Source organism: Ipomoea nil, unplaced genomic scaffold, assembly GCF_001879475.1.
Source record: "Ipomoea nil cultivar Tokyo-kokei standard unplaced genomic scaffold, Asagao_1.1 scaffold0684, whole genome shotgun sequence".
Classification (NCBI taxonomy): domain Eukaryota; kingdom Viridiplantae; phylum Streptophyta; class Magnoliopsida; order Solanales; family Convolvulaceae; genus Ipomoea; species Ipomoea nil.
Window position 1 is genome coordinate 2,572,901 of NW_017617112.1, and position 27,982 is coordinate 2,600,882.

The following is a 27,982-nucleotide window of genomic DNA, read 5'->3' on the forward strand; positions in this document are numbered from 1 at the left end:
TGTTAGTCCGAATATGAGCCATCATATTGACATTATTGTTGGGAAAAAATCCCACCTCCTGTAACAAATTAAAATCACAAGAAAAACAGGGTGCACAAATATGAGATAACACAATAGTCCTAAAAATAAATGTCAACACAAGAGGCACATCATGGAAAACCCCAAAACTACGGGAAAAAACTACGGGACTGTCACAACCAAATATTCTACTATAACAAATTTTGGGTACAAAGTTTTAGGCTACCACAAGAGTCAAACATCCAAAAATCATCAAATACAACAATTTTAGGCCAAAGACTTCTATTATGTTCTACAGGCCTAAAAAGGAATATTAACTCGTACTTTAAATATTTAAGTACCACGAGCAATGTGAAAAGAATACAAATATTACGAGATTATCCAAACAATGCGTGGAACAAACAAGTTGACCTCTACAAATATTTGATAAGAAAGCACCCAAGAATCTGGACAAACCTCACAATAAATCCATCAAACATGCAAACAAAAGCCGTCGAGCATACTGCCGTCGTGTCGCCGAAAATAGTGTAAATGTCCTCACAGGACTGGCCAAGTCTGGCTAGTCGTCGAACCTCTCTGCCGAACCATCTATATATATATATATATATATATATATATATATATATATATATGGGAGAATGAAACCATAAAAAGGGGAATTTGGTTTAATTTCCTTTTCATAATTAGGCAAAAGATGAATTAGTTTCCTTTGCACAACTATTCTGCCGCCTCACATTTTCCTAATCGTCATAAACATATTTCCTAATTATATTATATATTATATATAAATATAATAATAATAATTAGGGCTCAAGATGAGAGGAGGCCAACAAAGAATAGTGAATACAAAAGACTTGGTCCATATATGGATTATTTATCACATAAGAGGGAAATCCAATCCAACAATTATTATCTCTTGGTATCTTTTGACAAAATTTTCGACCATTTTTGTTACTGAATTAAGTTCTATCTAAATGGTAACAATTATTTGCTATAGGTCATACATGTTGAGACTTATCTCGCATCTTATATAAGATCGTTACAACCTGAAGTTACATTCTAGAAAATATTGTTTAGAGCATAGTATGTGGTAATTTATTCTTGGGTCGTGTACCACAAAACAGTGTCATAATTCTATTAAGGTGCACCTGTCGTTGATAAATCTTAGCTTGTATGTGATGACAATTAAGTACTATGACGTAAATGTGGTGATCTTCATTAATGCCTATGTTTTTACGTGAAACTATAGTCTTGTTGAACTCTAAGTATAGCTTTGTCTAGAAGATGAAATTCATATCATTAATTATAGGCTAATATAACTAATTATAGCTCTCAATTTTAAATATAATATTTAACCAAAAGGTAAATTAAGAGCTCTAATTTTCTGTATCACCCTTTGGACTAATGACTCATGACCCATAAATGAAGTCTACAAATTTCTAATTACGATGTGATTAGAAGTGAAGCACATCATGTTAGTTGGTCTGAATCAAATAAGTTGTGAATATTTGATTTGATGACTCTTCATAAGTTGAGAAAATAAATTTTAGAAATCCTGAATGGTCTCATAATGAGTCAGATATTTTATTATATGTTTTGGGGATATTAAACTTAATATACTCAATTGGCAAATAATGTTTTTTTAAGCCTATGAGTACATTTGGTTGTATGTTTTGGTTTTTGTCAACTAATAGCCAAAGGGGGATGGTTAAGTGTAAAAAAATGTTACACATTAACCCACTTAAAATTGGCTTAAATTAGTTGTCAAAATAGTTAGTGGATTAGTTGCCAGATTAGTCTAGCGTCTAGAGTAGTTGAGTATGGATCAACGCCAGGAGATAAGCCAGAAGAAGTGAAACTCATTTAACACTTTATTTCAATCAAGACTCTATTCATAAGGTGATTTAAATCAAGAGAAGCAGCTGAAATTGAGGAATTAAAAGCCAGAGGATTTCGGATCATGAAGGCATCATATCACCTCTATAAAATGCTACTTTGTTTAGCATTTTAATTTGCACTTTAACAAGCCTATACACTAAGATTATTCCTCCCTTTGATCTAGTTATTTACTAAACTGCTACGAGTGAAGAAGGTGTCTCAACGAGTTCATGAAGTGAAGAAGATCGCCTGCGCATCAAGTCCGATGGAGTAGGTTCCGGAGTAGTTGTAGTTTATGCTTTAGTGTGTAACGTACTCTCATTTTGTACTCCTATTTATCATAGTGGATTTGGGTTGATGTGAGTGGCTCCGCAGACGTAGGAGCGAGGCTCCGAACTGCGTGAACATATCCTGGTGCACTTTTATGTTTTTGTTCTTTATTTTGTCTGGAGTAGTCCTGCATTCAAGATTCACGTGCTTTTTTAGTTTTGTGTGTGTGTATGTGTGTTTTGCTTTGTTTTTTTTTTTGTTTTGTTTTGTTTTTTTTTTTTTTTTTTTTTTTTTTTGAATAAGGGTCAAATAGGCCACTGAATTGCACACCAAACTACAATAAGGTCATCGAACTCAAAAAAGATGCAATTAGGTCCCTGAACTACACAAATTTATGCAATTAGGTCTAAAATGACATGTTTACATGCCATATAGGTTGCGGATTTTAAAAATAATTTTTAAAATAATTTTAAACAAAAAATTAATTAAAAAAAAAAAAAACGGAACGGCTGGAGACGAAATCGTCTCCGGCCGTCCTTCTTCTCCTGGCCATGGAGATGAAGGCCTTCGTCTCCAGGCCATGGAGACGAAGGATGAAGATCGTCTCCGTGGCTGGAGACGAATTTCTTTGTCGGCCGTTCTGTTTTTTTTTTTTTTTTTTAATTTTTAATTTTTAATTTTTAATTAATTTTTTGGTTTAAAATTATTTTTAAAATCCACAACCTCCACGTCAGCAAAATATTAGGTAAACAGGTCATTTTAGACCTAATTGCATGAATTTGTGTAGTTCAGAGATCCAATTGTACTTTTTTTGAGTTCGATGACCTAATTGCAACTTGGTGTGCAGTTCAGTGGCCTATTTGACCCTTATTCCTTTTCTTTTTTTTTCATTTTGTATTTTTTTTTTTCACTTTTTTCGTTTGGTTTTCTTTTACGAATTTTTTTTTTTCAGTTTCGTCTTTTCACTTTCTTTTTTTCAATATTTTAATAGTAATAATAATATAACAATAATAATAGTAATAATAACATTATGTATATATGTATATAATATATATAACCCTCGTGTAGTGACCATGTAACTTTGTATATACATATGTATGTAATATATATATATGACTCACTAATTTGGTTTTGTGTTATGCATATGTCATATATATGTACATAATATATCATCATTGTTGTTATTATTTTTATTTTGAGTTAATACCCAAAATGGTCCCTCGACTATGCCATAATTACCAATTTGGTCCTCAACTACCATTCTTACCCAATTAAGTCCTCAACTATGTAACTTTTACCCAATTAAGTCCTCAACTATACAATTCTTACCCAATTTAGTCCTCAACTATACAATTCTTACCCAATTTAGTCCTCTGTATTAATTTGACTGTTTGTTGACTGTCAAAAGTCGGGATAAAATTATAATTTTACAAGATTTCTCCTTCCTCTCCATTTAGCAGCGCCAAACCATGCAGCAATACACTCCGATCAGATTTCGATCGTCAAAAAATCGTTGGAAATCAAATACATGGGCTATCCGATGCATAACCACTACTTCGATACTGACAGGTTTAGAACTCAACCAGAGCTTATTGCTACATGGTTTGGCGCTGCTAAATGAGGAGGAAGGAGAAAACTTGTAAAATTACAACTTTATTTCCACTTTTGACAGTCAACAAACAGTCAAATTGACAAAGGACTAAATTGGGTAAAAATTGTATAGTTGAGGGCTTAATTGGGTAAGAATAATAGTCGAGGACCAAATTGGTAATTACGACATAGTCGAGGGACTATTTTGGGTATTAACTCTTTTATTTTTTTTTTGCAGCGACTTCTCAACTTTGACACGGTTCAAAATGGTGCACTTTCAAGATCAACAACTTAACAGGCAGAAGACCATGGTGATGTCAAGCCACAGGAGCAACCATAAAGTCACGTTGGCGGTTAACCCACCCATAGTACCACGTGACTAGCCGCCTAAGCTTGTGGTGTCATATCATGAGTGCAACTGGACTCCCGAGTACGATCGTCGTCATCCAAGGTGTGGACCTTGCTGCTAGGAATGCGGCACAAACCATCTAAAGACGCACTTCCCACATTGGGGAATCGCATACTCAACACTGAAGTCTCGTGGAGCCAAGACATAGATTTTGATGGTGAGTTCACTTTTCTGAAAGGATACTGGGAATGGGCTGAAGACACACTTAACTTCATCAGCAAGACCATAAAGGATGGGACGATAATGATGTTGTGTACGCGTCATTGTTCACATATGACCGTAACACTAGCATCGTCAAAGCCTTTTGCGAAGCATGGTGCCCGCGAACTAACACCCTGATTACCTCGTCTGGTGAGTTGAGCATATCGCCTCAGGATTTGCACATTCTTGGGGGGTTACCATTGTCCGGCGGTATTTATGACGAACACATTCCGAGTGCATCAGAGTTGACAAGGGGTTCAAATAAGTGTTGCACAAGCTTATTCGAGGCACTCGGGATGTGTTCGTAATAAATGCCGCCGGACAATGGTAGTCCCCCAAGAATATGCAAATCCCGAGACAATATGCTCAACTCACCAGACGAGGTAATTAGGGCATTAGTTCGTGGGCACTATGCTTCGCAAAAGGCTTTGATGATTCTAGTGTTATGGTCATATGTGAACAATGACGTGTACACAACATCATATTTCGTCCCATCCTTTAAAGTCTTGCTGGAGAAGTTAAGTGTGTCTTCAGCCCACTCCTAGTATCCTTTCAGAAAAGTGAACTCACCATCGAAATCTATGTCTTGGCCCCACGAGACTTCAGCGTTGAGTATGCGATTCCCAGCTTGGAAAGTGCGTCTTTGGATGGTTTGTGCCGCATTCCTAGCAGAAATGTCCACACCTTGGATGGCGGACGATCGTACTCGAAAGTCCAGTTGCGCTCATGATACGACACTACGAGCTTCGGCGGCTGGTCATGTGGTACTATGGGTGGGTTAACCGCCAACTTGACTTTATGGTCGCTCCTGTTGCTTGATATCACCATGGTCTTTTGCCCGTTAAGTCGTTGACTTTATGGTCGCTCCTGTTGCTTGATATCACCATGGTCTTCTGCCCGTTAAGTCGTTGATTTGAAAGAGCACCATTTTAAACCGTGTCAAAGTTGAGAAAATCACTGTAAAAAACGAAGTAAAAATAATAATGATGATATATTATGTACGTATCTATATATATGTCATATAACACAAAAATTAGTGATTTAGATATATATTACATGCATATGTATATATACATTCACATGGTCACTACACGTGAGTTATATATATTATTAGTATTATTATTATGTATTGGTACTATTTATTATTATTAAAATATTGAAAAGCGAAAAGAAAGTGAAAAAACGAAACAGAAAAGAAGGGAAAAAACAAAGGAAACAAAAACCAAACAAAAAGCAAATAAGCAAAAAAGAAAAGACAAAAAAAAAACGAAAGAAAAAGACAAAAAAAAACAAAAAAGAAAGAAAAAACAATAATAAAAAAAAACAAAAAAAACAACGAAAATGGGAAAAAAAAATGAAAAGGAAAAGGTGAGTGTACATATAGTCTGTTTATGTGCGTATATAATAATGCATATGTATACATGTTAGAGGTAAATTATATTGTGTTCTAGAGTGGAAATATTTGGTGATTAGGTTGTCCAGCTGAAGCCTTGTTTCATCATTCCTAATAAAGGTGATGGTCACGTGTGAAACCTGCAAAAGGATTCAGCTTTGCAAAACCCATTTTTCTTGAGTTCCCAGTGTTTCTGTGACTTCCCAGTGTTTCACCAAAGGCTATCTTGAGTTTCCCAGAGTAAAATCAACAAGTCATGCGGCGAAACTTTTCCTCAATCTGTCGACGGTCGAGAAGCGAAGCTCCAACAGGGATTTCAGTATGTTTCCAGCTACGATGACACGGAAGGGAACCGAGTTTGGCGAACGGCAGGAAGGTTAACTCCAGGCAGTAGTCAGGCGGCCTCTGGCGAGGAGCTCCAGCAGTGGCAACACGCGATTGTCGACAGTTTACAATTGGCAAGGCAGCAGCGTCGACGGCTGAGCGGCTATTCTCGGCGGTCCACGCGATTGTCAACAGTCCCCAAAAATCAAACGATGGGTGGTCGGTCTCTTTTTTTTTCTTCACGCTGCAGCTGTATCGTATCTGCTCTTCCTACTCCTGTAAATAAAAATGCATAGGGAAGAAGAAAATAAAGGTAAGAGTAGAGATTACCTTGTTGAAGGAAAGCCAAATGCTGCGATTTGCTCTTCTTTGCTTCGTGGTTGAAAAGTTGGTGGGTTTGAGGTGATTGAGACAGTATTTATAGTTTACTGTGAGGAGGTGTTAGAGTTGGATTACACTCCTAATGCTATCCTGATTGAAGGAAGTTGTTGGATAATTAGATTTGATTATGCGCTAAAATTATGTATAAGATGAGGTTGAGTCCTGATTCGGTGGTATCCATTCATGTAGAGGAGTTGGTTTACTGTTGAACTTTGAATTGGCCTAATCTTGGCTTTAGTATTTTGCGGCAATTTATATCGTGTACCCGGGCGCGCATGGCATTGTACACCCTAATGCAAAACGACGTTGTTTTGGAATTTATTATTTTTTAAAAAAAATTTCACTTTCTTGTGTCGGTTATTAATTTAAAAAAAAAAATCATATTTGAAAATGTACATAATTGTATACCAGAATGTATATAATTTTATAAAAGAATGTACATAATTGTATAACAAAATACACATACTCTTTTTTGAAAAGATAATACACATAATCTAACATAATACATATAATACACATAAACTCTTAACATAATACACATAAATTCCATGTTTCAGATGTACATAATTGTATAAAAAAAATGTACATAATTGTATAACATAATCGCGTCAACTCCCTACACAACTTTCTTAATACGACGTCGTTTTGGGAGACACGGGGTGCACAGTGCTATGTGCGCCGTGGTGTAGGGTATAACGATTGCTTCAAGGCAATTTATATCCTGCACCACGGCGCGCGTTGCATTGTGCGCCCAGATGCAAAACGACGTCGTTTCAATTTTTTTTTTTTTTTTTTTTGAAATTTCGCTACCCAGTGTTTAGCAGTTAATTTTCCTTTAAAAAAATCTCATGTTCAAAAATGTACATAATGTTATACTAGAATACACATAATTGTATACATGAATGTACATAATTATATAACAAAATACACATACTGTTTTTTAAAAGATAATACACATAATCTAACATAATACATAATAAACATAAACTTTTAACATAATACACATCAGCTCTTAACATAATACACACAAATTTCCTGATTCGGATGTACATATTTGTATAAAAAAATGTACATAATTGTATAAAAAATGTACATAATAAAAAATATACATAATTATATAAACAAATATACATAATCATGTCAACTTTCTACGGCGCCTCTCAAAACGATGTCGTTTTGGGAGGCGCGGGGCGCACATTGCACTGTGCGCCGTGGTGCAGGGTATAACGATTGACACTTCAAGGAGCACGTCCCGACAAGTCTTGAAGGGCAATTTGTAGACACAGAAAATTTGAACCCGACAAATGGACTGATAAAATTGTTATTGGGTCGATGTTGAGATTGACAATTGGGCCAATTTAATTAATTGGATCATAGAAATTGAATTAATTTAACTAGTCTAATTAAATTTGATTTGGGCTATTGAATTAATTAATTAATTGGTCCAATCACATTTTATATTTGAATTTGATAATAATTATAATTATAATTTAAAATAATATAATTTTATTATATTTGAGTTAAATAATTTGAATTTGAATTAGATGATAGAATAGTGAACCTAGACTTAATTTTGACAAGGTTCATTGTATTAGATAATTAATTAATTAATTAATTAATTAATTAAATTAAATTAAATAAATAATAGAGGAGTTTGTTGAGGGATTCTGGTTAGGCCTTTCACTATAAATAGAGCCTTCATTTGACATTCCAAAATACAATTCTGAAGACCTGGAGAGTTGAGAGCTCATTGAAGGCATTTGAAGACTTGAAGACATTTTGAAGGTTTTGAAGATTTTGAAGCCAACTTGAAGTCATTGTAGGTACTTTGAAGCTCTACAGAGTTGATTGTTTTTAGTATTCATTTATTATATAAGTTTATGTATATTTTATAATTAAAAATTAAAAATGCATAATGAATTAAACTTCTTAGTTTTTTATTTATGAAAATTGAATAAGAACAACACAAATAACATAATGAGTAAACACTTAATACAATTTATTCTACCAACACAATTTTAGTTCGAATTAAAGATTAACTTCACTAACTTTTATTAAATTTTAGAGTTATGTTCAAACTTATAAAAAAATCTATGTGATAATTAGAATTGTAGTATAAAATTTTTATTAGATTTAAGTGTAATATTAATAAGTAGAGTTGCGGGTTGGGTAGTACCTGCAAAATCCCCGCGGGGCGGGTATGGAGTAGGAATTTCATTACCCGCGCGGGTGTGAGTGCGGGGAGTGGGTTGGGAAGCGGGTGCGGGGCGGGGGATATATACCCCGCACCCACCCGCCCCATTGTCATTCCTAATCAGAACATCTCATTTTGGCCATAGTATTGTTGTGACATGACCAACTTTGGTCCTTCATCAACAAAATTGTTGAAATATCATTAAATATAAGGATATTTCGATTTTTTAATACAAAGCACGGCCCCAGGCAGAATAAGGTTGGACTCGGTGTACAGGGTGGCACTAGGAGGTAATGGTTAGAACTGTAATAAGGTTGGCCTGGTGAGAATGGTTGGAACAGGGCATAAGGTTGGAACTTGGAACTTGTACGTATCATTGAATGTGAATCTTGTCTCTCATGGTTTATGAGTATGACTTATGTTGTCTCTTGATGGATTCTCGTATGATGTATCTTGTTGTTAAGCATGTTATTTCTGTCGTCCTTATTGATTATTGAGTAACTGTTGGATGTTGGTCTTTATTTGAGAGTGATGCTATGATGAGTCTTATGTTATCTCTATTCTTCATTTTAAAGACTATATATAATGTATTCCCAGTCTCAAATGCTTTTCTCTATGTCTATATTATATTGTACTCAATAGGTATTAGTGGGTTACCAGCATTATTCGCTGACGGGTGCTATCCTTGTGTTTCAGGTGTTGAGTAGATCGTGAGAGCGCGCTAGACGAAGGCTTAGATAGCGTAGCTTTCCCCTTTTGTTGTTTTAGACTTGTGGCCTGTGACCCTAGACTTATTAGATATGAACTTATGTTGGTTTTTGGTTTAGATTCTAGCCTGTGCATCTATAGTTAAATAGATGTGGCGTAACTCCCTCGTATTTTATTGATTAGCTTCCGCTAAGCTTTAATTTAATGACTATAATTATCTTCATATTTAAGTTTTAATTTATGCTGAAAATCGGGGGTGTTATAATTTGTCAAACAACTTATTTTTTTGAATACTACTGACTCTATTACAATGTAGTATATGTTCATAGCTACTTTCTCGACCTAATGAAGCACAAAGAGCCAATATCGCCTCCACTGAGACTCGAACCCACAACTTAGTGTCATTGGACTACAAGGTCCTTAGCTTATCAAACAACTCTCTCCTTTTTTTTTTTATATAGGAATTCTATCTAAGGTATGTATCCACAAATTCAAAACAAACTGATTTATTTCTGACATATATTATATTTATTAAAATAGTGGCTTATCATCTCTCTCGTGTCGTAGTATGTAGGTTCCATGGACGGTTCTGCGATGAGACGTTTCACACGATTGAAGAAATCGGCCTCCATAATATTTTTAATGCACACACGACGCTTATGTTATATGTACACTCTAATGGATGTTGATGCCCCGAAAACGGCTGCCCACTTTATTATTATAGACACGTGTTTAGTGAAATGCACACATAAGTTTTGGTAAGCACAAATAGTAACCACACTTCTTGCCTAGTTAAAAAACACTACCCAACCCCACATGGCAAACCCTGTGCGTCTGCAAGCATTTGCACACACCACCCATTCCGGATGCAACGAGTCAAAGAAAGAGCTAACCGCAGACGATGGTCATATATGTGTGGCTAAATTTTGGTGAACCATGAATGCACACAGGCGCACCCATTGCAAATACTTGAACCCTAACCCTCCATTGCCCACCTAGTGCGACCAGGCACAATTGCACACATCAACCTTCACGGACGCACACACACCATAAAGAATCTCACACCACGAACAGTTTCTCTCAGCGTTTTGCACACACCCAAATGAACTCATGCACCCGCCTACGCAACAGAAAAAAAAAAAAATCAAACGTCACTTATTGACGAGGTCTTCATCCATGGTTTCACTCTGGACGGCGACAGTAGCACACTATTCCACGCATGATTAGGGTTTTTTTTTTTTTTTTTTTTTAACTCAAAATTAAAAACCTAGAATTTATTCCTACGATGGATAGGATCCTTTAAATTAGGAATATATTCTATTTTATTTATAGCCAAATTTAAACAACAAAATAAAATTACAATGGCATCCTTATGTATATCTTTATATAAATGACATTTTTAATTCAATCTCATCCATTAAATCTAATTTTTTAAATGGTTGAGATGGGATCTCATAATCTCATCTACAAAGGTGGTCTATTGAATCCAGCTCATATCTCTATATATATTAAATCAAAATGAGATACTGAAAAAAGTTCCCGCCCAATCCAATACTAAGTTACAGTCAATACTATGTTTAAACCAATCAAAATCAATTACTAAGTTTAAGTCAATCAATCAAAATCAATTACTAAGTTTAAGCCAATCAAATCAATTACTAAGATATCTAAACATCTATATATATATTTCACATCCTCTGCAATACAAACACTATCAAGAAAGTTGTGTTAGCGTATGAAATCCAGAAATTCTTCACTTACTAAGTTTAAGCCCATCAATCAAAATCAATTACTAAGTTTAAGCCAATCAAATCAATTACTAAGATATATAAACATCTATATATATTTCACATCCTCTGCAATACAAACACTATCAAGAAAGTTGTGTTAGCGTATGAAATCTAAAAATTCTTAGCTTGCGAGTTGTGAGAGCGTATGAAATCCTCGAGAGAAAATCGTCTTCCATAATCAAATCCAAGGAAGCAGGTACGTTCTTTTACAAATCTCAATTCAAATCAGACTACATCAATTAGTTTATACGAGACCATGTTAAAAGCTCTATTCTATGAAAACTGAGAAACTGAAGGAATTGTGGACATTAGGATGTGATCTTTGTGTGTCCGAATTTTGAATTTTAAACAATTGAATGGTGGTGGTTTTGGTTTTTTTTTTTTTTTTTTGTTTTTGTTTTTGTTTTTGTTTTTTTTTTTTTTGTTTTTTTTTTTTTGTTTTTTGTGCTGAACAATGAGCAGATAGATATTTTTTGTCTAAGGCATTTTATTATGTTTTTCTATATTTCATGATGCATCTATCTAAGTTATTCTTATATCCTTATTACTATTTAGAATAAGGTAGCAACAGTGTTTTCTATGCTATTTCATAATATTTTACAGGTTTAGAAGTGATGGTTTTATTGGGACCGGGTACAGGAACATAGGACGGCGGTATGAAAGTACTGACTTTATTACCCGGCGCGCTAGGCCCTAAACAATACGTACAAAGCCCGAGGTACAGGCCCAGATACAAAGAACAAGGCCCACGGGGTGGGATATAACTAACTATGCTACTGAGAGGAATTGAACCCAGGTGACTGGATTGAGAGTATGAGATCAAGACCACTGGACTGTAGTGCCTGTCGTGTCTGAGTTGCCCCTTGCTAAGGATCTAGGACCCCTATTTATAGCAAACCCCCCTCCTCCTCTAGCGTCCACGTGTCCCATGCAATCCATCGCCACTTCCCCATTTATCGCTACGTAAGCGGGCACGTTCGCCATACTTCCAGGACTCCCAAGCATACCACCCCGGTCCACCATGCTCGGCGCACCCGCCCAGCACCCCCTCGGGAAGGGGGGGGGGGGGTGCCGATGACAACCTGGGGGGCGCACTGCCCCCGCTGGCCGCGCCTCGGCCTGAGGTGGCCAGCGGGACCCGGCGCCGGCCAGTCGCCGGCCGGCCAACGGCCGGTCATGGAGGCTGCCAGCCGCAAATATAGGACATATATATTTGCTGGGCCTTGGGAAATAATAGTTGTCGTGGGCTGGTGGTTAGATGCGCACTTGTTATGTGGGAGGTCCCATGTTCGACCCTCACTGGTAGCGTCTCACCCTCCTTTTGCATGGTCTCCTCCCACAGCCGCGCTGCTGGCACGACCGGTGGCGCACCACCCCCGCAGGCCACGCCTCGTCATCGGGAGTCCGGCGGGCCACCCCGCCGGCCCACCATTGACCGGCCACCGGCGGTTTGTGCCCCGGACATCTTTCTCTCTCCTCCGTTTTGGGCCACCACGCCCCCTTGTCTCCTTAGCCCAATAGGACTTGGGTCAATCTCCTATCGTCACCACCCCCACTATTGGACCCCCGGGTCCATATCCCCATCACAAGTCCCCCAGTTCTTTTAGGTATCTTGATGCCTAAAGGAAGTAGAATTCGGTATCACCACCTCCTTCCTTTCCCTTTCTCAACCTCTCGCCACCACCTTCCATTATCACCATTGTTGTGCGTCACGCCATTACTCCGTACCTCTGCCACACACCGCACGTTGCCCTGGCCTTCGCTTCATCACCTAGTGTCGAGAGGTCAAGGTGACTCCTCTATTGTCACTTCTTGGACGCTTCTTGCACTGTACATCTCTTTTGTTGCATTTATTTAGTATGCTTTTGTCGATTTCTCCATGATGCACCTGCATGCTTCTTTTAACTATTCAATGGATGTCTTTGCTCCTTTTCCATGCTACACCTGCATGCAATTTTTTTTTTTTTAATTTCGAATATTTCGGCAACCTTAATAATCTAGTGATAATCTAGTTTTTTTTTTTTTTTTTTTTGCCATGCAATTTGCCGTCAACTGCATGCGGCTTGCCGAGGGCAAGTCTGCGCATGTGGGTTGCGATAACCCACATGCCCCATCCGCCAAAAACCATGCGGCTTACCGGGGGCAAGTCCGCGCATGTGGGTTGCGATAACCCACATGCTCCATCCGCCAAAACCATGCGGCTTGCCGGGGACAAGTCCGCGCACGTGGGTTGCGATAACCCACACGCCCCATCCGCCAAAAACCATGCGGCTTACCGGGGGCAAGTCCGCGCATGTGGGTTGCGATAACCCACATGCCCCATCCGCCAAAACCATGCGGCTTGCCGGGGGCAAGTCCGCGCATGTGGGTTGCGATAACCCACATGCCCCATCCGCCAAAACCATGCGGCTTGCCGGGGGCAAGTCCGCGCATGTGGGTTGCGATAACCCACATGCCCCATCCGCCAAAACCATGCGGCTTGCCGGGGGCAAGTCCGCGCATGTGGGTTGCGATAACCCACATGCCCCATCCGCCATGGCCGTAGAGCCAGCATGCATAGCACGTAAGAGCACATAGTTGAGGTGGCCGTGGGCCAAGCATGCAGAGCACATAGTTGAGGTGGCCGTGGGCCAAGCATGCAGAGCACATAGGAGCACATAGTTGAGGTGGCCGCAGGCCAAGCATGCAGAGCACATATGAGCGTATAGTTGAGGTGGCCGTGGGCCAAGCATGCAGAGCACATAGGAGCACATAGTTGAGGTGGCCGCAGGTCAAGCATGCAGAGCACATATGAGCATATAGTTGAGGTGGCCGCGGGCTAAACATGCAGAGCACATAGGAGCACATAGGGGCACCTAGTTCTGGAAAATAAACACAATCTTTGCCTAACTAAGTGTTCAAGTGTACTCACCAGAGTAGCGTCTCGATGTGCTAAGTGTGTTACCTTATAGGGTAGCTCCTCTTGCGAATCAACCATTTGGGCGTACCTCGGAACCTTGCTAGGATGATAGAGACTACAAACACGGGCTAATCGTAGCGATCCCCACAGACGGTGCCAATGATGGTTTTATTGGGACCGGGTCCACCATAAACCGGGTACAGGAACATAGGACGGGGGTATGAAAGTACTGACTTTATTACCCGGGGCGCTAGGCCCTAAACAATATGTACAAAGACAATACGTACAAAGCCTGAGGTACAGGCCCAGATACAAAGAACAAGGCCCACGGGGTGGGATATAACTAACTATGCTACTGAGATGAATTGAACCCAGGTGACTGGATTGAGAGTATGAGATCAAGACCACTGGACTGTAGTGCCTGTCGTGTCTGAGTTGCCCCTTGCTAAGGATCCAGGACCCCTATTTATAGCAAACCCCCATCCTCCTCTAGCATCCACGTGTCCCATGCAATCCATCGCCACTTCCCCATTTATCGCTACGCAAGCGGGCACGTTCACCATACTTCCAGGACTCCCAAGCATACCACCCCGGTCCACCATGTTCGGCGCACCCGCCCAGCACCCCCTCGGGAAGGGGGGGGGGTGCCGTTGACAACCTGGGGGGAGCACTGCCCCCGCTGGCCGCGCCTCGGCCTGAGGTGGCCAGCGGGACCCGGCGCCGGCCAGTCGCCGGCCGGCCAACGGCCGGTCATGGAGGCTGCCAGCCGCAAATATAGGACATATATATTTGCTGCGCCTTGGGAAACAATAGTTAGATGTGCGCCTGTTATGTGGGAGGTCCCGTGTTCGACCCTCACTGGTAGCGTCTCACCCTCCTTTTGCATGGTCTCCTCCCAGCTGCTACCTCCCACACCCGCGTTGGTGGGGCGCTGCTGGCACGACCGGTGGCGCACCACCCCCGCTGGCCACGCCTCGTCACCGGGAGTCCGGCGGGCCACCCTGCCGGCCCACCACCGACCGGCCACCGGCGGTTTGTGCCCCGGACATCTTTCTCTCTCCTCCGTTTTGGGCCACCACTCCCTCTTGTCTCCTTAGCCCAATAGAACTTGGGCCAATCTCCTATCGTCACCACCCCCTCTTGGGTCAATACTATGCCAATAAAATGGACCCCCGGGTCCATATCCCCATCAAGAAGTACATATACAAGTACATATACAAGAACACATCACACATAGCAAATGAGAGGACTCCAAAAGTTGATAGAATTTTATTATTCTTATCTATATTTCATAGATCTCTCTAAATTATTCCTAATTCGTTATTACCAATTAGAATTAGGTAACAAACAGTGCTTCCTTTTGGCTTTGGGTTTCTATTTTGCAGGTTTTGGAGTACATATACAAGAACACATCACACAGCAAATGAGAGGACCATGACAAATAGTGTGAAACAACCAATTTCAAGAGCACATATATCATGCACAGGGACGGAGGCAACTGCATATTTAGGGGGGGCCTTGGCCCCCCTCCCCCACCCCAATTTTTTTTTAATATTATATATGTATAAAAAAAAATTTAAAAATATTATATAAAATTTTAAAATTTTGTTGTTTTTTCAAAATATTTGGCCCCCCTCCACTTAATTAATCTTATAGGTAAAGTTATAAATTTCTTCATCTTCTCGACTTTTTCAGTTCTCTCCTATTTCAAATGATGTATTCCCTATATTGTTGACTCACATTCAAATTAAACCTCATTTAACCTACTTACTAGTTTCTCTCTCTAGAACCATGCATATATGCGGCATATACGTTATAATAAGATAATTTGTCATTAACAAAATCTATCAAGTTAATTTTTATTTTTTATTTTTGTTTCTAACTACTTTTTTGGTTAATTTTTGTTTCATATTCTATTGTTTATCTTAAATAATTGTTTTGTTAGATTCTAAATCAGGGATATCAAGGTACATTTGTTTGGTTAGTTATGTAAATTTGTGATTGTGTGATAAATTTTGTATTTAATTTAAAATGCATAATAATGTAACAATTGTGTAGTATATGTATTTGAGAAAACAATTGCTATTATGTTATGTTGTGAATAGGGTTTTCCAAGAAATAATCAATAGTCTTTTAAAACATGCGTGAATGTTTTCATTCTTTCAACCGTACAAAGCCATGTGCATTGAAAAGCATATTGCAAAATAATTTAATATAGATTCAATTATAAATGATTTATTCTAAATTTCTTTATTAAATTTGTAATGTAATGATTATTTTGAGATACGTTAACAGGATATTGATGTATTTGATTTAGTACTTCAATCGTAGTTGGCCCCCCGCACTATTCCGTCCTGGCTCCGTCCCTGATCATGCATGAAGATACAAAAAATAGTTTTTTTTCCCTACAAAAAAAAAAATGTTATGATAGCATAGTGCAGGACAGGTATTCTATGTAACAATATTGTTTTAATATTTAAATGATATATACATTTAAATAATCTTTTTGTTAATATTATTATTATTAGAAGTATTAGTATTAATTACTTATAGGTATAATAGGATAATACTATATTGGGAGAAGGATAATACAATATATATATATATATATATATATATATATATATATATATATATATATATATATATATATATATATATATATATATATATATATATATCGTGCATCATATAGAGTTATTAGGATCACATTTAGGAATGATATATATAATTGGGTAGAATAATTTTTTTTAATATATATTAATTTAAAAGTAAGCTATTAAAAGGTTTGAAATGATGTAATAAATTATTTTAAAATTATTTGACAGATTAGAATGTCGCAAAAGTCTCCCTACAATTAAGAATTTTTATTTGTAATTATGAAATTAATTACCATATATAAAAAATAGTCTATTAAAAAGGCAGGATATTTATTTATATAATAATTATTTTCATATGAACGTATGTAACTGTCAATTCCGTTATTTACAATATACATAATATACTTTAACAATGTAAAAAAAAAATAAATTTAACTACTACAAATTTATAGGTCAGGCATCGCACGGGTATCATACTAGTATACATACATACATACATATATATATATATATATATATATATATATATATATATATATATATATATATATATATATATAGAGGGACGCACTCAAGTGCGAATAAGTGCCCAGGAAGGAAATGCGAACGAATCAGCGCGCGACACGTGTCCAGATCTAATAAATTAAAAAAAAACGCGGTGGCATTTTCGTAAATAATTGAACATCTAGGTGCAAGTAAAATCATTTACAAGTGCATCTACTTTCACCTATAAGTGCATGTAATTTTTCCTTATTAACATTCACTTCCCTCAACCATTCATTCACCTAGGTGTCACTTCCCTCAACCATTCATTCACCTGGGTGTGCTTATAACTATATGTGCAACTATTTATAACTATAGGTGCAACTACTTATAACTATAGGTGCACCTACTTTCACCTATAAGTGCATGTAATTTTGTCTTGTTAACATTCATTGATCTGAGTTCAGCGGGTAGTAATACACCTGAAAACCACTCGCAAACATTCATACACCTAGGTGCAACTACTTATAACTATATGTGCAACTACTTAGAACTATAGGTGCAACTACTTAGAACTATAGGTGCAACTAAGTATTGATGCTCAGTGTAAATTTTTACTTGCACCTATAATACATTTTACATGCACTTGTAATACATTTTACTTGCACTTCGATGTTCAATTATTTACGAAAATGCCACCGCGTTTTTTAAAAAATCAGTGTTTCTCATACATTAGATCTGGACACGTGGACGGACAGAATCCATTCCTATTTCGTGCCTGGGCGAGGCATTCGCACCTGAGCGCGATTATATATATATATATATATATATATATATATATATATATATATATATATATATATATATATATATATAATAAATTATAAAAAATAATAAATTATATCTAAAATATTTTTTAAAAAAAATTGACCCCAAAAAATTGTGGGCCCTGTGTGATCGCCCTAACCAAACGTGGCCAAGACCAAAGACGGATCCAGAGGGGGTGCAGGGGGTCAGCTGCCCCCCCACCCCACCCCCACCCCATATATAATTTGTATATGTATATATGTATATATATAATATATGTTTTAGTATTAGTATAAAAAAAAATTAACAAATGTTAACAAGTAAGGAGTTAGATTAGTTGGTAGAGCATGTCTATGGTAATTTGTAAGGCCTTGGGTTTGAAAAACCTTGCATTAACATAGTTCTCTCACACACACACACACATATAACATTCTTTTATATTAATAGTTATATGTATAATTTATAATGTGTTTTCTATTCAAATTATTTTATTAAATTACAATTATATTTCTTAAGTAATGGTTATATAAAAAAAAAAATCTTAGGTAATTTTTTTTTTAAATTATATCTTTTGTTTTAATGTTTCGCTTTTACTGAAAAAAATTTTGAAATCCGTCCTATTTCTTTGCCCCCTTAATCGAATTTCTGGCTCCGTCCCTGATCAGGACCGATCATAAATATTACATATTTATCTTGACTAAATTTGTTTTATATAAAAATTTATGAAACGATCTCATATAAAATTTTGCCTTCTACATTATAATTTTCTCTTTTTTAAAAAAAAAACAAGATATTAGTCGGCTAGAACTACTGTAGAAGGAAAATATCTGAATGGGATGCCTTTATACGAATATGACGAAGCAGTAAAATTTTGGAGCGTTAGGCTGACGAGTCATGAGCCACGTGAGTCGTGACTATATTGTTTATAGCTATCCAAAAAATGGAGGGTGTTTAGGCAACGGACAACCGCCGTTTATTTCTGCCAAAACAACCAAACTAATGTCACATATCTCTCCCATCATGCTTTCCAGATCGCTCATGGGGATCTGTACTCTTTCTTCCACTCACTCACCCAATCCTTATTAGACCTTCTTTTGCTTCCTAATTTCTCCAACAATCATCGCTTTGCTCTTTCACTCTTTTCTCTTTCATGGATTCTCTGCGTGCATTGCACAACGCTAAATATGCATACCCATACCGCCATATTCCGAGCGCCAGGCGCACAAGTCTGGGAAAACTGAAATTCAGTGAGCCCAGATTGATATTGGAGCCCCAAGGGATTCCGGGCTCCATAATGAACCGACCAACAAGAGGACTTTCCTCTCGAACAATATGCGCTGTATCTTCTGTTGAAACCAGGTTTTTTTTTTTTTTTTTTTTTTTTTTTTTTTTTTAGGAAATCGTTGAATTGGTTTGATTAGATGCTTATAAATACGAATCCACCTACATCTTGCCTTATTTACTTTCTGTTGTTATTATTGTTTTTTTTGTTCTTGTTAATCTACAGTTTTCATCTAAATTTGGTCTTCTTTTTTTTTTTTTTTTATTACAAAATTTGGTTTTTTATTATTACTGATAGTATATAAATTATGTGCATAATGTGAAAGTAGCAGAAATGGAAATAATAGCTCTTGTATGGTTGGGGAAGATAGGGAGATTGCCCTTCAGTGGAAGAATAAAAAATTTCACAAATTTCTTGTGTGCCATTACATTTTGTAGAAATTGGAAACGGGTTTATTGAAGAATGCAATAATTAATAGAAAATATATATTCTTCTTACATTTTTCTGTCATTCTACTTCAGAGTACTATAGTTTAATTCAGAAGTGGATGTATTGATATATTTAACTTGTTGAATCTGAGTTTTTCTATAAATATTTGGTATTAAGTCTTGACAACATTTTTTTTTTCATGAGACAGGGAGGTAGAGAAGAAAGGAAAGGAAAAAAGATCAGCTCATGAAAATTTGAAGCTGAAGATTTGGCTTGATCACCAAGTTGAATACGGTGAGCACATTGCGATTATGGGATCAACAAAAGAACTGGGGTCATGGAAGAAGAATGTGATGATGGACTGGACAGAAAAAGGTTGGGTTTCGGAAATGGAATTAAAGGGGGGTGAGCCTGTAGAATTCAAATTTGTAATTGTTGGAAAGGATAAGAATCTACTTTGGGAAACTGGGGATAACCGGGTCTTGAAACTTCCAGCAGGAGGAAGTTTTAAGATGGTTTGTCAATGGAACGTGACAGATAAGCCTCTGGAATTGTTGCCTTTGGATTCAGAAGGGGAGTATGAAGCACAAGTGCTTGCTGACAATGGACCTGTAGTTACTAAAGATTCTACCGACCCGGACATGCAGGTGAGTGCTTTTGTGGAGCAGTGGCAAGGGAAGGCTGTATCCTTTGTCCGTTCAAACGATCAGCGGGGCATGGAAAAGAATAGGAAGTGGGATACATCAGGTCTTGCAGAGATTCCGCTAAAGCTAGTGGAAGGCGACAAGAATTCTCAAAATTGGTGGCGAAAGGTGAAATTGGTGGCTTCAATGTGTGTGTGTGTGTGTGTATGTGTGTGTATATACTCTGATCATTGCAAATTTATATGAATCTTCTGGTCATGGTAGTTGGAGGACTGAAGCTTCATAACCTGTGGTGAAATGTATATTCACTTTTGGTTTGACAAGTTTTTCATACAGACTATTTAAACTTTAAAGTTATTATTATAGATTGATATAAATTCTTTTGTTTATATGGATTTTTGCTCTGTATAATAGTAATATTATCACAAATTTAAAATTAAAAAAAAAAAAAAAGACATTTTAGGAGAGATTGTTGTTTGAATCTCAATTGTTCCTTTGTTAACTCTTTATTTTTTATTTTTTTATTTTTTATTTTACAGCTTGAAGTTGTGCGTGACCTAATTGTTGAGAATGTGGAAAGCACACATCGCCTGGAGGCTCTTACATATTCAGCTATATATCTGAAGGTTCTGTGATGCTATTTTATTGATTTGCATCCTTGAATCAATCTTTTCATTTTTCTACTGAAAGATGCCTTTACTTGCAGTGGATAAACACCGGGCAAATTCCTTGTTTTGAAGATGGTGGTCATCATCGGCCAAATAGACATGCTGAAATTTCCAGGCTTATATTTTGTGAACTAGAAAGAATCTTGGGCAGGAAAGATGCAACACTTCAGGTGGTCATTCATCAATTTGAAAATTGGTCTAATATATATCTATTTCACAGTTTCTCTTCTGCACATTATTGGAAGACATTTCTTTCTACTTGGATGATATAATAGATGGGTCCTTTCTTTAAGTCTTCACAATGAATATCATTCTTTTAATGGATTAAAGTTCTAAAGTTGTTGCTTTGTTTTATTCATAATTTCTGATCTTTTTATGACTCCAGATTCCAAGAAATCTAATGCATATGTTAGTCTTGTGATATTATATGAATATATATTCAATATTTATAAGCTTAACACAAAACACTGATGCTATCTATCCCTAACTAAGCTTTTTCTCTTGGATGATATGCAGGAAATACTTGTAATCCGCAAGATCCATCCATGTTTGCCGTCTTTTAAAGCAGAGTTTACTGCATCTGTCCCTTTAACAAGAATCAGAGATATCGCTCATAGAAATGACATCCCTCATGATCTTAAGGTTGTAGTTTTGTTTGCTGAATGTTTTCAATGTTCTCAAAATTTTGTTATTTATATGTACCTTGTTTTCAGCAAGAAATCAAACATACAATACAAAACAAGCTTCATCGGAATGCTGGCCCGGAAGATTTAGTTGCAACCGAACTTATGCTTGAAAGGATAACTAAAAATCCTGGAGAATATAGTGAAGCATTTGTTGAACAGTTCAAGATATTCCATCATGAACTAAAAGATTTCTTCAATGCTGCAAGGTATGGTATAAACCAATTATGTGTTTGTAACTATCCATAATGTTCGTGCAAGTCAACATTGTTTGAAGTTTGAAACTACCTTTATAATTGTTATACCTTTGACTCAATTTTGTGCTTGGAGGGTAAAATCTGGGTCATAACATTTGCAAAGGTTTAATACTGTAATATTTATGGACAATCTGATTATCGGAACTTGGAAGTGACAGAAATGTTTTAGTGTGAAATGTTCATTATTATATCCTGCGTGCTAGTTTTATTTAGTATATCAATTCTGCTATCTCAATCCAATTAGCACCTATAAGATAATTTGACAGTATTGCCAATATGATTTATAACTTATCTAAACAAAATAATAATAAAATCAGCAATAAGATTTGTCATAACCATATATATTTGCATGTATGCTTCATTGCTTGAAAATTGAATTCATTAATAGATAATTTAATTTGACAATTTTGTTTGGCCTATTCACTCAGTCTTGAAGAGCAACTGGAATCTATACGAGAGTCATTGGATGAAAGAAGCTTATCAATTCTTTCATTGTTCTCCGAGTCCAAAAAGGTAAACAGTTCTCTCTGGTCAGTCCGAGACATGAATTGACTGGTTTAGACATAAATTGAATCCACTCTAAATTTCAGTCATAAAATATTTGAGGCATGTCGGCATGAGAGTAGAAAATTCCAGCATTGGCCAATTCTTCAATATTCTTTTCTCGAGTTTCTTAGCCTCTTAGGAACTCCCTCACCATAACATGTATTGAATCTAGTTCAAGCCTCTCAATGAGGTTACTTGACCACTTCAAATAATCAGTTTAGTAATTTTCCAACATTTGTGAATTTTCAGCATTGTGCAAAAATTGCTTTTATTTTGCTCTAGATACTGAGTGCCTAGGATTAGTGATGAGCACCCTTGGCTATGCTAACTTAGTTAATTCACTTGTTAGTAAGAGATAATAAGTTATAAATTCAAGTCTTTAAATTGAAATTTTGAAATTAGTAAATATCAATGCACAAAGGCTTGTTACTGCATTTATTTACTACTCCTATCCCATTTTACATGTCCTGTTTACTATGCATTAGTCAAATCAACTCTATCTTCTTTGCTTATTTTCTTTAGTATTTTAAAATTATTTTTATATTTGATTTATTTATTTATTTTATGTTTAATAGTATTTTTAATGTAGCTTCTGAATATATAAGTTTTATATACTAATACTAAACTTAACATTATGAAAAATTGAATTAAACATAACTTCAGTTAAGCCTCATTAACTGAACTAGACACATAAAATGGGACGGAGGGAATAGTTATTATTATTATTACTGAGTATTATTTTATGTTCTTTCAACTTGAGTAGATTATCTTGGTTTTTTGGGAGGTAAGATCTACTAGTTAGTAGTGAGCACATTCAATAATTTGTGTAGTCTTTTTCTTTTTCTCAGAGTTTGATTCATTTATCTTTCTAGGCCTTGGATGAAATGGGTGAAACAAGCAATGCTTCTGAGAGTGGAGTAATTGCACTTCTAGTGAATACATTACAATCTTTAAATGCCCTCCGTGAGGTACTTGTTAAGGGTCTTGAAAGTGGCCTTAGAAACGATGCTCCTGATGCTTCTATTGCAATGCGCCAAAAGGTTTGATATAGTTTCTAGTATTGACATTTAAATAAATATTGTCTATCTTTTGCAAATCAAATGAAGAATATGCATTCTTTATTACTGTGCAGTGGCGTCTTTCTGAGATTGGGCTAGAAGACTATGCATTTGTCCTTTTGAGCAGGTATATATTGTATGCCAGAGCATATTTGAAGCGAGAGCTTTTTTTTTTTTACTTGTGCCTGAAATCAATGCGGGGCTGAGTGCTAATACACTAAGTTCTGTGTAATTCTTTGCATAACATCGATAATGATAACAATTTTCCTTTTATTAATCATAATTGCAAAAAAAAAAAAAAAGGTTGACATTGATTTTGAGAATATACATTCTTTTTCTCAACTGTTGAGTTGATAGCCTCTATTCTTCTAAATCCAGAAGGAAATTCAATTTATAGGTGTTAAGAGTCCCATATTTAAAATCTAAGAGAGAACATATGGGTTTATAAGACCATGGGTTAGACTAGCTAATAGATTGGATTCAAATTTTTAGCGTGGTTTGGCCCATGTGCATTATAGCCCAATTGAGTGACCTTGACACAATCTTAGATTATAACAATAGGAATCCATTAATGTGGTTATATGGTGAGCACATATATTTACATAGTTGAACAGCTATTATGCATTCTACTCAGTTAACCTCTGCCTCCCTCCCTCCCTCCTTTTATAGAAAAAAGAAGAAAGCATAATTGGCCTCATTTTCCTGAAATGCTAATTCTGTAGGTTCATCAACTCAGTTGAAAATCTGGGAGGAGCTCAATGGCTTGTGGAAAACGTAGATCCAAAGAATGTCAACAAGTGGAATAATCCAATTGCTGGGCTCATGGTTGGCATTCACCAACTAGGTTTTTCTGGTTGGAAGTCAGAAGAATGTGAAGCTATTGGAAGTGAGCTTTTGTGTTGGAAACAGAGGGGCTTTTTAGATATGGAAGGTTTGGTCTTCACGTCAATAGTTCATTGTTGTCGGTGATTGCATGTTTCTAGTTCTTAAGATTCTTTTCACTTCTTCAACTGAAGGTGATGAAGATGGTAGGAAAATATGGGCACTAAGACTAAAAGCCACTCTCGACAGATGTAGGAGGCTGACTGAAGAGTATTCCGAGGCACTTCTTCAGTTATTACCTGAGAAAGTCCAGGTGAAACTCTTTGCTTATGCATCTTTTAATTTGCAACCTCTGATGTACTCCGTAATTCAATTTTATCAATTTTATATTTTATCAATTTTATATTGTCTAAATAGAATGTTTCTTGCCAAGCACCTTGTGGTCTAGTTGCACCAAGTTGCTCTTTCATATTGGAGGTCGTGGGTTCGAGTCTCAGTGGAGGTGATATTGACTCTTTGTGCTTCAGTAGGTTGAGAAAGTAGTTATGAACAGATACTGCATTGTAACAGAGTCAGTAGTACTCAAAAAAAAAAATGTTTCTTGGTCTTGTGGGAATGTTGGCTTGAGCTTCCCCTGTTATTGCCTTGTCATCCATAATCACTTGGATATCATATTGCTGAGTGCCAACTGGATGGATCGGACTTATTGGTTTTAGTCTCCACATCATTTTCTCAGAAATATTTCTTGTCGCAATTGACTAAAAAACAAGTTCTTTTTGGCTAAAGAAATGCATTGAGAATTAAATCTTTAAATTCTTGCTTTCTACTATTGCCCAAGAGAGGATTGATTATTACTATTATTTATTTATCGATTTTGTATTTTAACTGAATCCACATCTTGCAGATCTTAGGAAAAGCTTTGGGGATTCCTGAAAATAGCGTGAGAACATACACAGAAGCTGAAATTCGTGCTGGGTACAATTGCATAATGATTTTCATAATTCTGATCAAATTAGTTAATACCTAACGATCATAGTGATCTGGCTTTTTGGACTATTACTCTATGATCATTATTAAAAGAATCTTAGTGGAATCTAATTTCTTATAGCATACGTTGTGTCCAGAGTGGTTTTTCAGGTTTCAAAGCAGTGTACCCTACTTCTAAAGGCCGTTAGAAGGACGCTCGGGTCACACGGGTGGGATGTCCTCATTCCAGGAGATTCTTATGGAAAGTTAATACAGGTGGCTTCACTTGTACTGACGATATATATATTTGTTAATTTTGTGTAACCTTTACAGCAAAACTGTGTCTTCACCAGAATATTTTGTTCTCGTCATTTGTTTGTTCATCCGAAATATGTTTGTGGAGTATTCTTTAACCGAATTGTTGAATGTCAGGTGGATAGAATAGTCCCGGGTTCACTGCCTTCATCTGAAACTGGACCTGTCGTTCTTGTTGTCAGCAAGGCTGATGGGGATGAAGAGGTTGCTTATGTCTCTCATGACGATATATATTTGTTAATTAGCCTTCATATATGTGCCGTTATGCCAGAATAAATAGTGCTCACCAAAAGATGCAATGAATAATAGCGGTCTGACTCTTTTCCAGGTAACAGCTGCTGGGAGTAACATAGCTGGCATTATACTTCTGCAAGAGTTGCCTCATTTATCTCATCTTGGCGTTAGGGCCCGACAGGCAAGTTTTGTATATAATCCCGACCCCCTTCTCTTCCTCTGAAAGTTGAGATTAAGGTTTGTAGATTCTTATAGTTACTTGTGACTTGTAGGAAAAAGTTGTATTTGTGACTTGTGAAGATGATGAAGAAATCACTAATTTACAAGGGTTGATCGGAAAATATGTCAGGTTATGTTATTGAAGTCTACTAGTGATGCTCTGTTTTTGGACATTTGGTTTTTCAATTTTTTTCGTACTTTAATTTCACCATAAACAATTATTCCCCAAAATTTTCAGGCTCGAGGCATCATCAACAGGTGTGAAGTTAAACCCCTCTTCACAAGAGAACAGTAGCAGTATCCATTCCGTGGAAAATTCCACTGAAGGCTCCTTGACAAACGTGGCCACATCAGACAACAGCTCTTCTGCAGTTACTACTTATTTGACACAGGTGCAAAATTCTCTTCTTACCGAGTATTATGTTGCACCAAAATGTTATAAGAGTCTCACATTGAAAAAATTAGAGAGAACATATGGGTTTATAAGGCCATGGGTTAGACTAGCTAATTGATTGGATTCAGTCTTTTAGTGTGGTTTTGGCCCATGTGCATCATAGCCCAGTTGAGGGACTTTGGCCCAATCTGACTTATACGCCTGTTCAGGTTGCATCTACTGGAGGTGTCGTGCCACTTGCTGATGCAGATATACAAAGTTCGGGGGCAAAGGCTGCTGCCTGTGCTCATTTGGCCTCTTTGGCATCGGCTTCTCAAAAAGGTGCATGTGACCACCTCTATTTAATGCTTCTGACTACAGATCATAATTATTGTTGCTCCTTTTTTGACAAAAATGTCACAATCTTTCTTATGTATTTTATCTTCTGGTTCTTCCTCTCGTCGAATGGCAGTTTATAATGATCAAGGGGTGCCAGCATCATTTAATGTGCCTACTGGAGCTGTTATACCTTTTGGGACTATGGAGATGGCTCTAGAACAAAGCAAGTGTATGGAAACCTTCACGTCTCTTGTGGAACAGATAGAAACGGCTCAAGTTGAGGGCGGTGAACTTGATAGACTCTGTAATGAAATCCAGGAGTTGATCACTTCACTAAAGCCTCCAACGAACGTCATCGAGACCTTAGAAAGTATGTTTCCTGGCCAAACACGGTTAATTGTACGCTCGAGTGCTAATGTTGAGGACCTGGCTGGGATGTCTGCGGCTGGTCTATATGAATCAATTCCCAATGTCAGCCCTTCAAATCCAATAGTTTTCGGGCATTGTATAAGCCGTGTTTGGGCATCACTTTACACCCGCAGAGCAGTCTTAAGCCGCAGAGCTGCTGGTGTTCCCCAAAAGGATGCTGCCATGGCTGTGTTGGTGCAAGAAATGCTTTCACCGAATCTTTCCTTTGTGCTCCACACCCTAAGCCCGACAGACCATGACCAGAACTCTGTCGAGGCCGAAATAGCATCAGGACTAGGCGAAACTCTTGCCTCCGGCACAAGGGGCACTCCCTGGCGCCTTTCCAGCAGTAAATTTGACGACAAGGTGCAGACACTGGCGTTCGCCAATTTCAGCGAGGAGATGATAGTTCATGGCACTGGTCCAGCTGATGGGGAGGTCATTCGGTTAACTGTGGATTACAGCAAGAAGCCATTGACAGTGGACCCGGTTTTCAGGCATCAACTTGGGCAGCGACTTGGAACTGTTGGTTTCTTCCTAGAGCGCAAATTCGGGTGCCCTCAAGATGTCGAAGGATGTCTGGTCGGAAAAGACATTTTCATCGTACAGTCTCGCCCCCAACCGTTGTAAGAATACCACCTTTCTCTTGTGTTTTTTTTCCTACTAGAATTTTGCCCTGCTATTCATAGAATATTTAGTTATGATACTTCAACAATAATGTAATGCTGCTGCCTGTTCTTAATCTTAATAATAAATCACAGTTCATGTGTAAGTGTTTCTTATTGACTATGCAA

At 37.2% G+C, this 27,982-nt stretch overlaps 1 protein-coding gene across 1 annotated transcript; it reads left to right on the forward strand.

Moving 5' to 3' along the window:
- The first annotated feature begins 18,842 nt into the window (after positions 1–18,842).
- Positions 18,843–27,962, forward strand: LOC109175192 (phosphoglucan, water dikinase, chloroplastic). Its single transcript, XM_019324446.1, has 19 exons — positions 18,843–19,304; positions 19,865–20,468; positions 20,840–20,926; positions 21,007–21,138; positions 21,485–21,610; positions 21,682–21,860; positions 22,337–22,421; positions 23,327–23,494; positions 23,587–23,639; positions 24,235–24,443; positions 24,529–24,647; positions 25,239–25,309; positions 25,459–25,576; positions 25,733–25,819; positions 25,944–26,030; positions 26,122–26,198; positions 26,307–26,460; positions 26,672–26,783; positions 26,914–27,962. Exons 1-19 carry the CDS (start codon positions 19,096–19,098, stop codon positions 27,816–27,818), a joined length of 3,582 nt encoding a protein of 1,193 aa, XP_019179991.1. The 5' UTR covers positions 18,843–19,095; the 3' UTR covers positions 27,819–27,962.
- Positions 27,963–27,982: the final 20 nt, after the last annotated feature.

What these genes read in the sequence shown, in the direction of transcription:
- LOC109175192 (XM_019324446.1), top strand. Translation starts at nt 19,096, where the DNA reads ATGGATTCTCTGCGTGCATTGCACAACGCTAAATATGCATACCCATAC. An exon ending in GTATCTTCTGTTGAAACCAG is followed by an intron (nt 19,305 to 19,864) that starts GTTTTTTTTTTT and finishes TTCATGAGACAG; the next exon opens with GGAGGTAGAGAAGAAAGGAA. An exon ending in TGTTCTCCGAGTCCAAAAAG is followed by an intron (nt 22,422 to 23,326) that starts GTAAACAGTTCT and finishes TTATCTTTCTAG; the next exon opens with GCCTTGGATGAAATGGGTGA.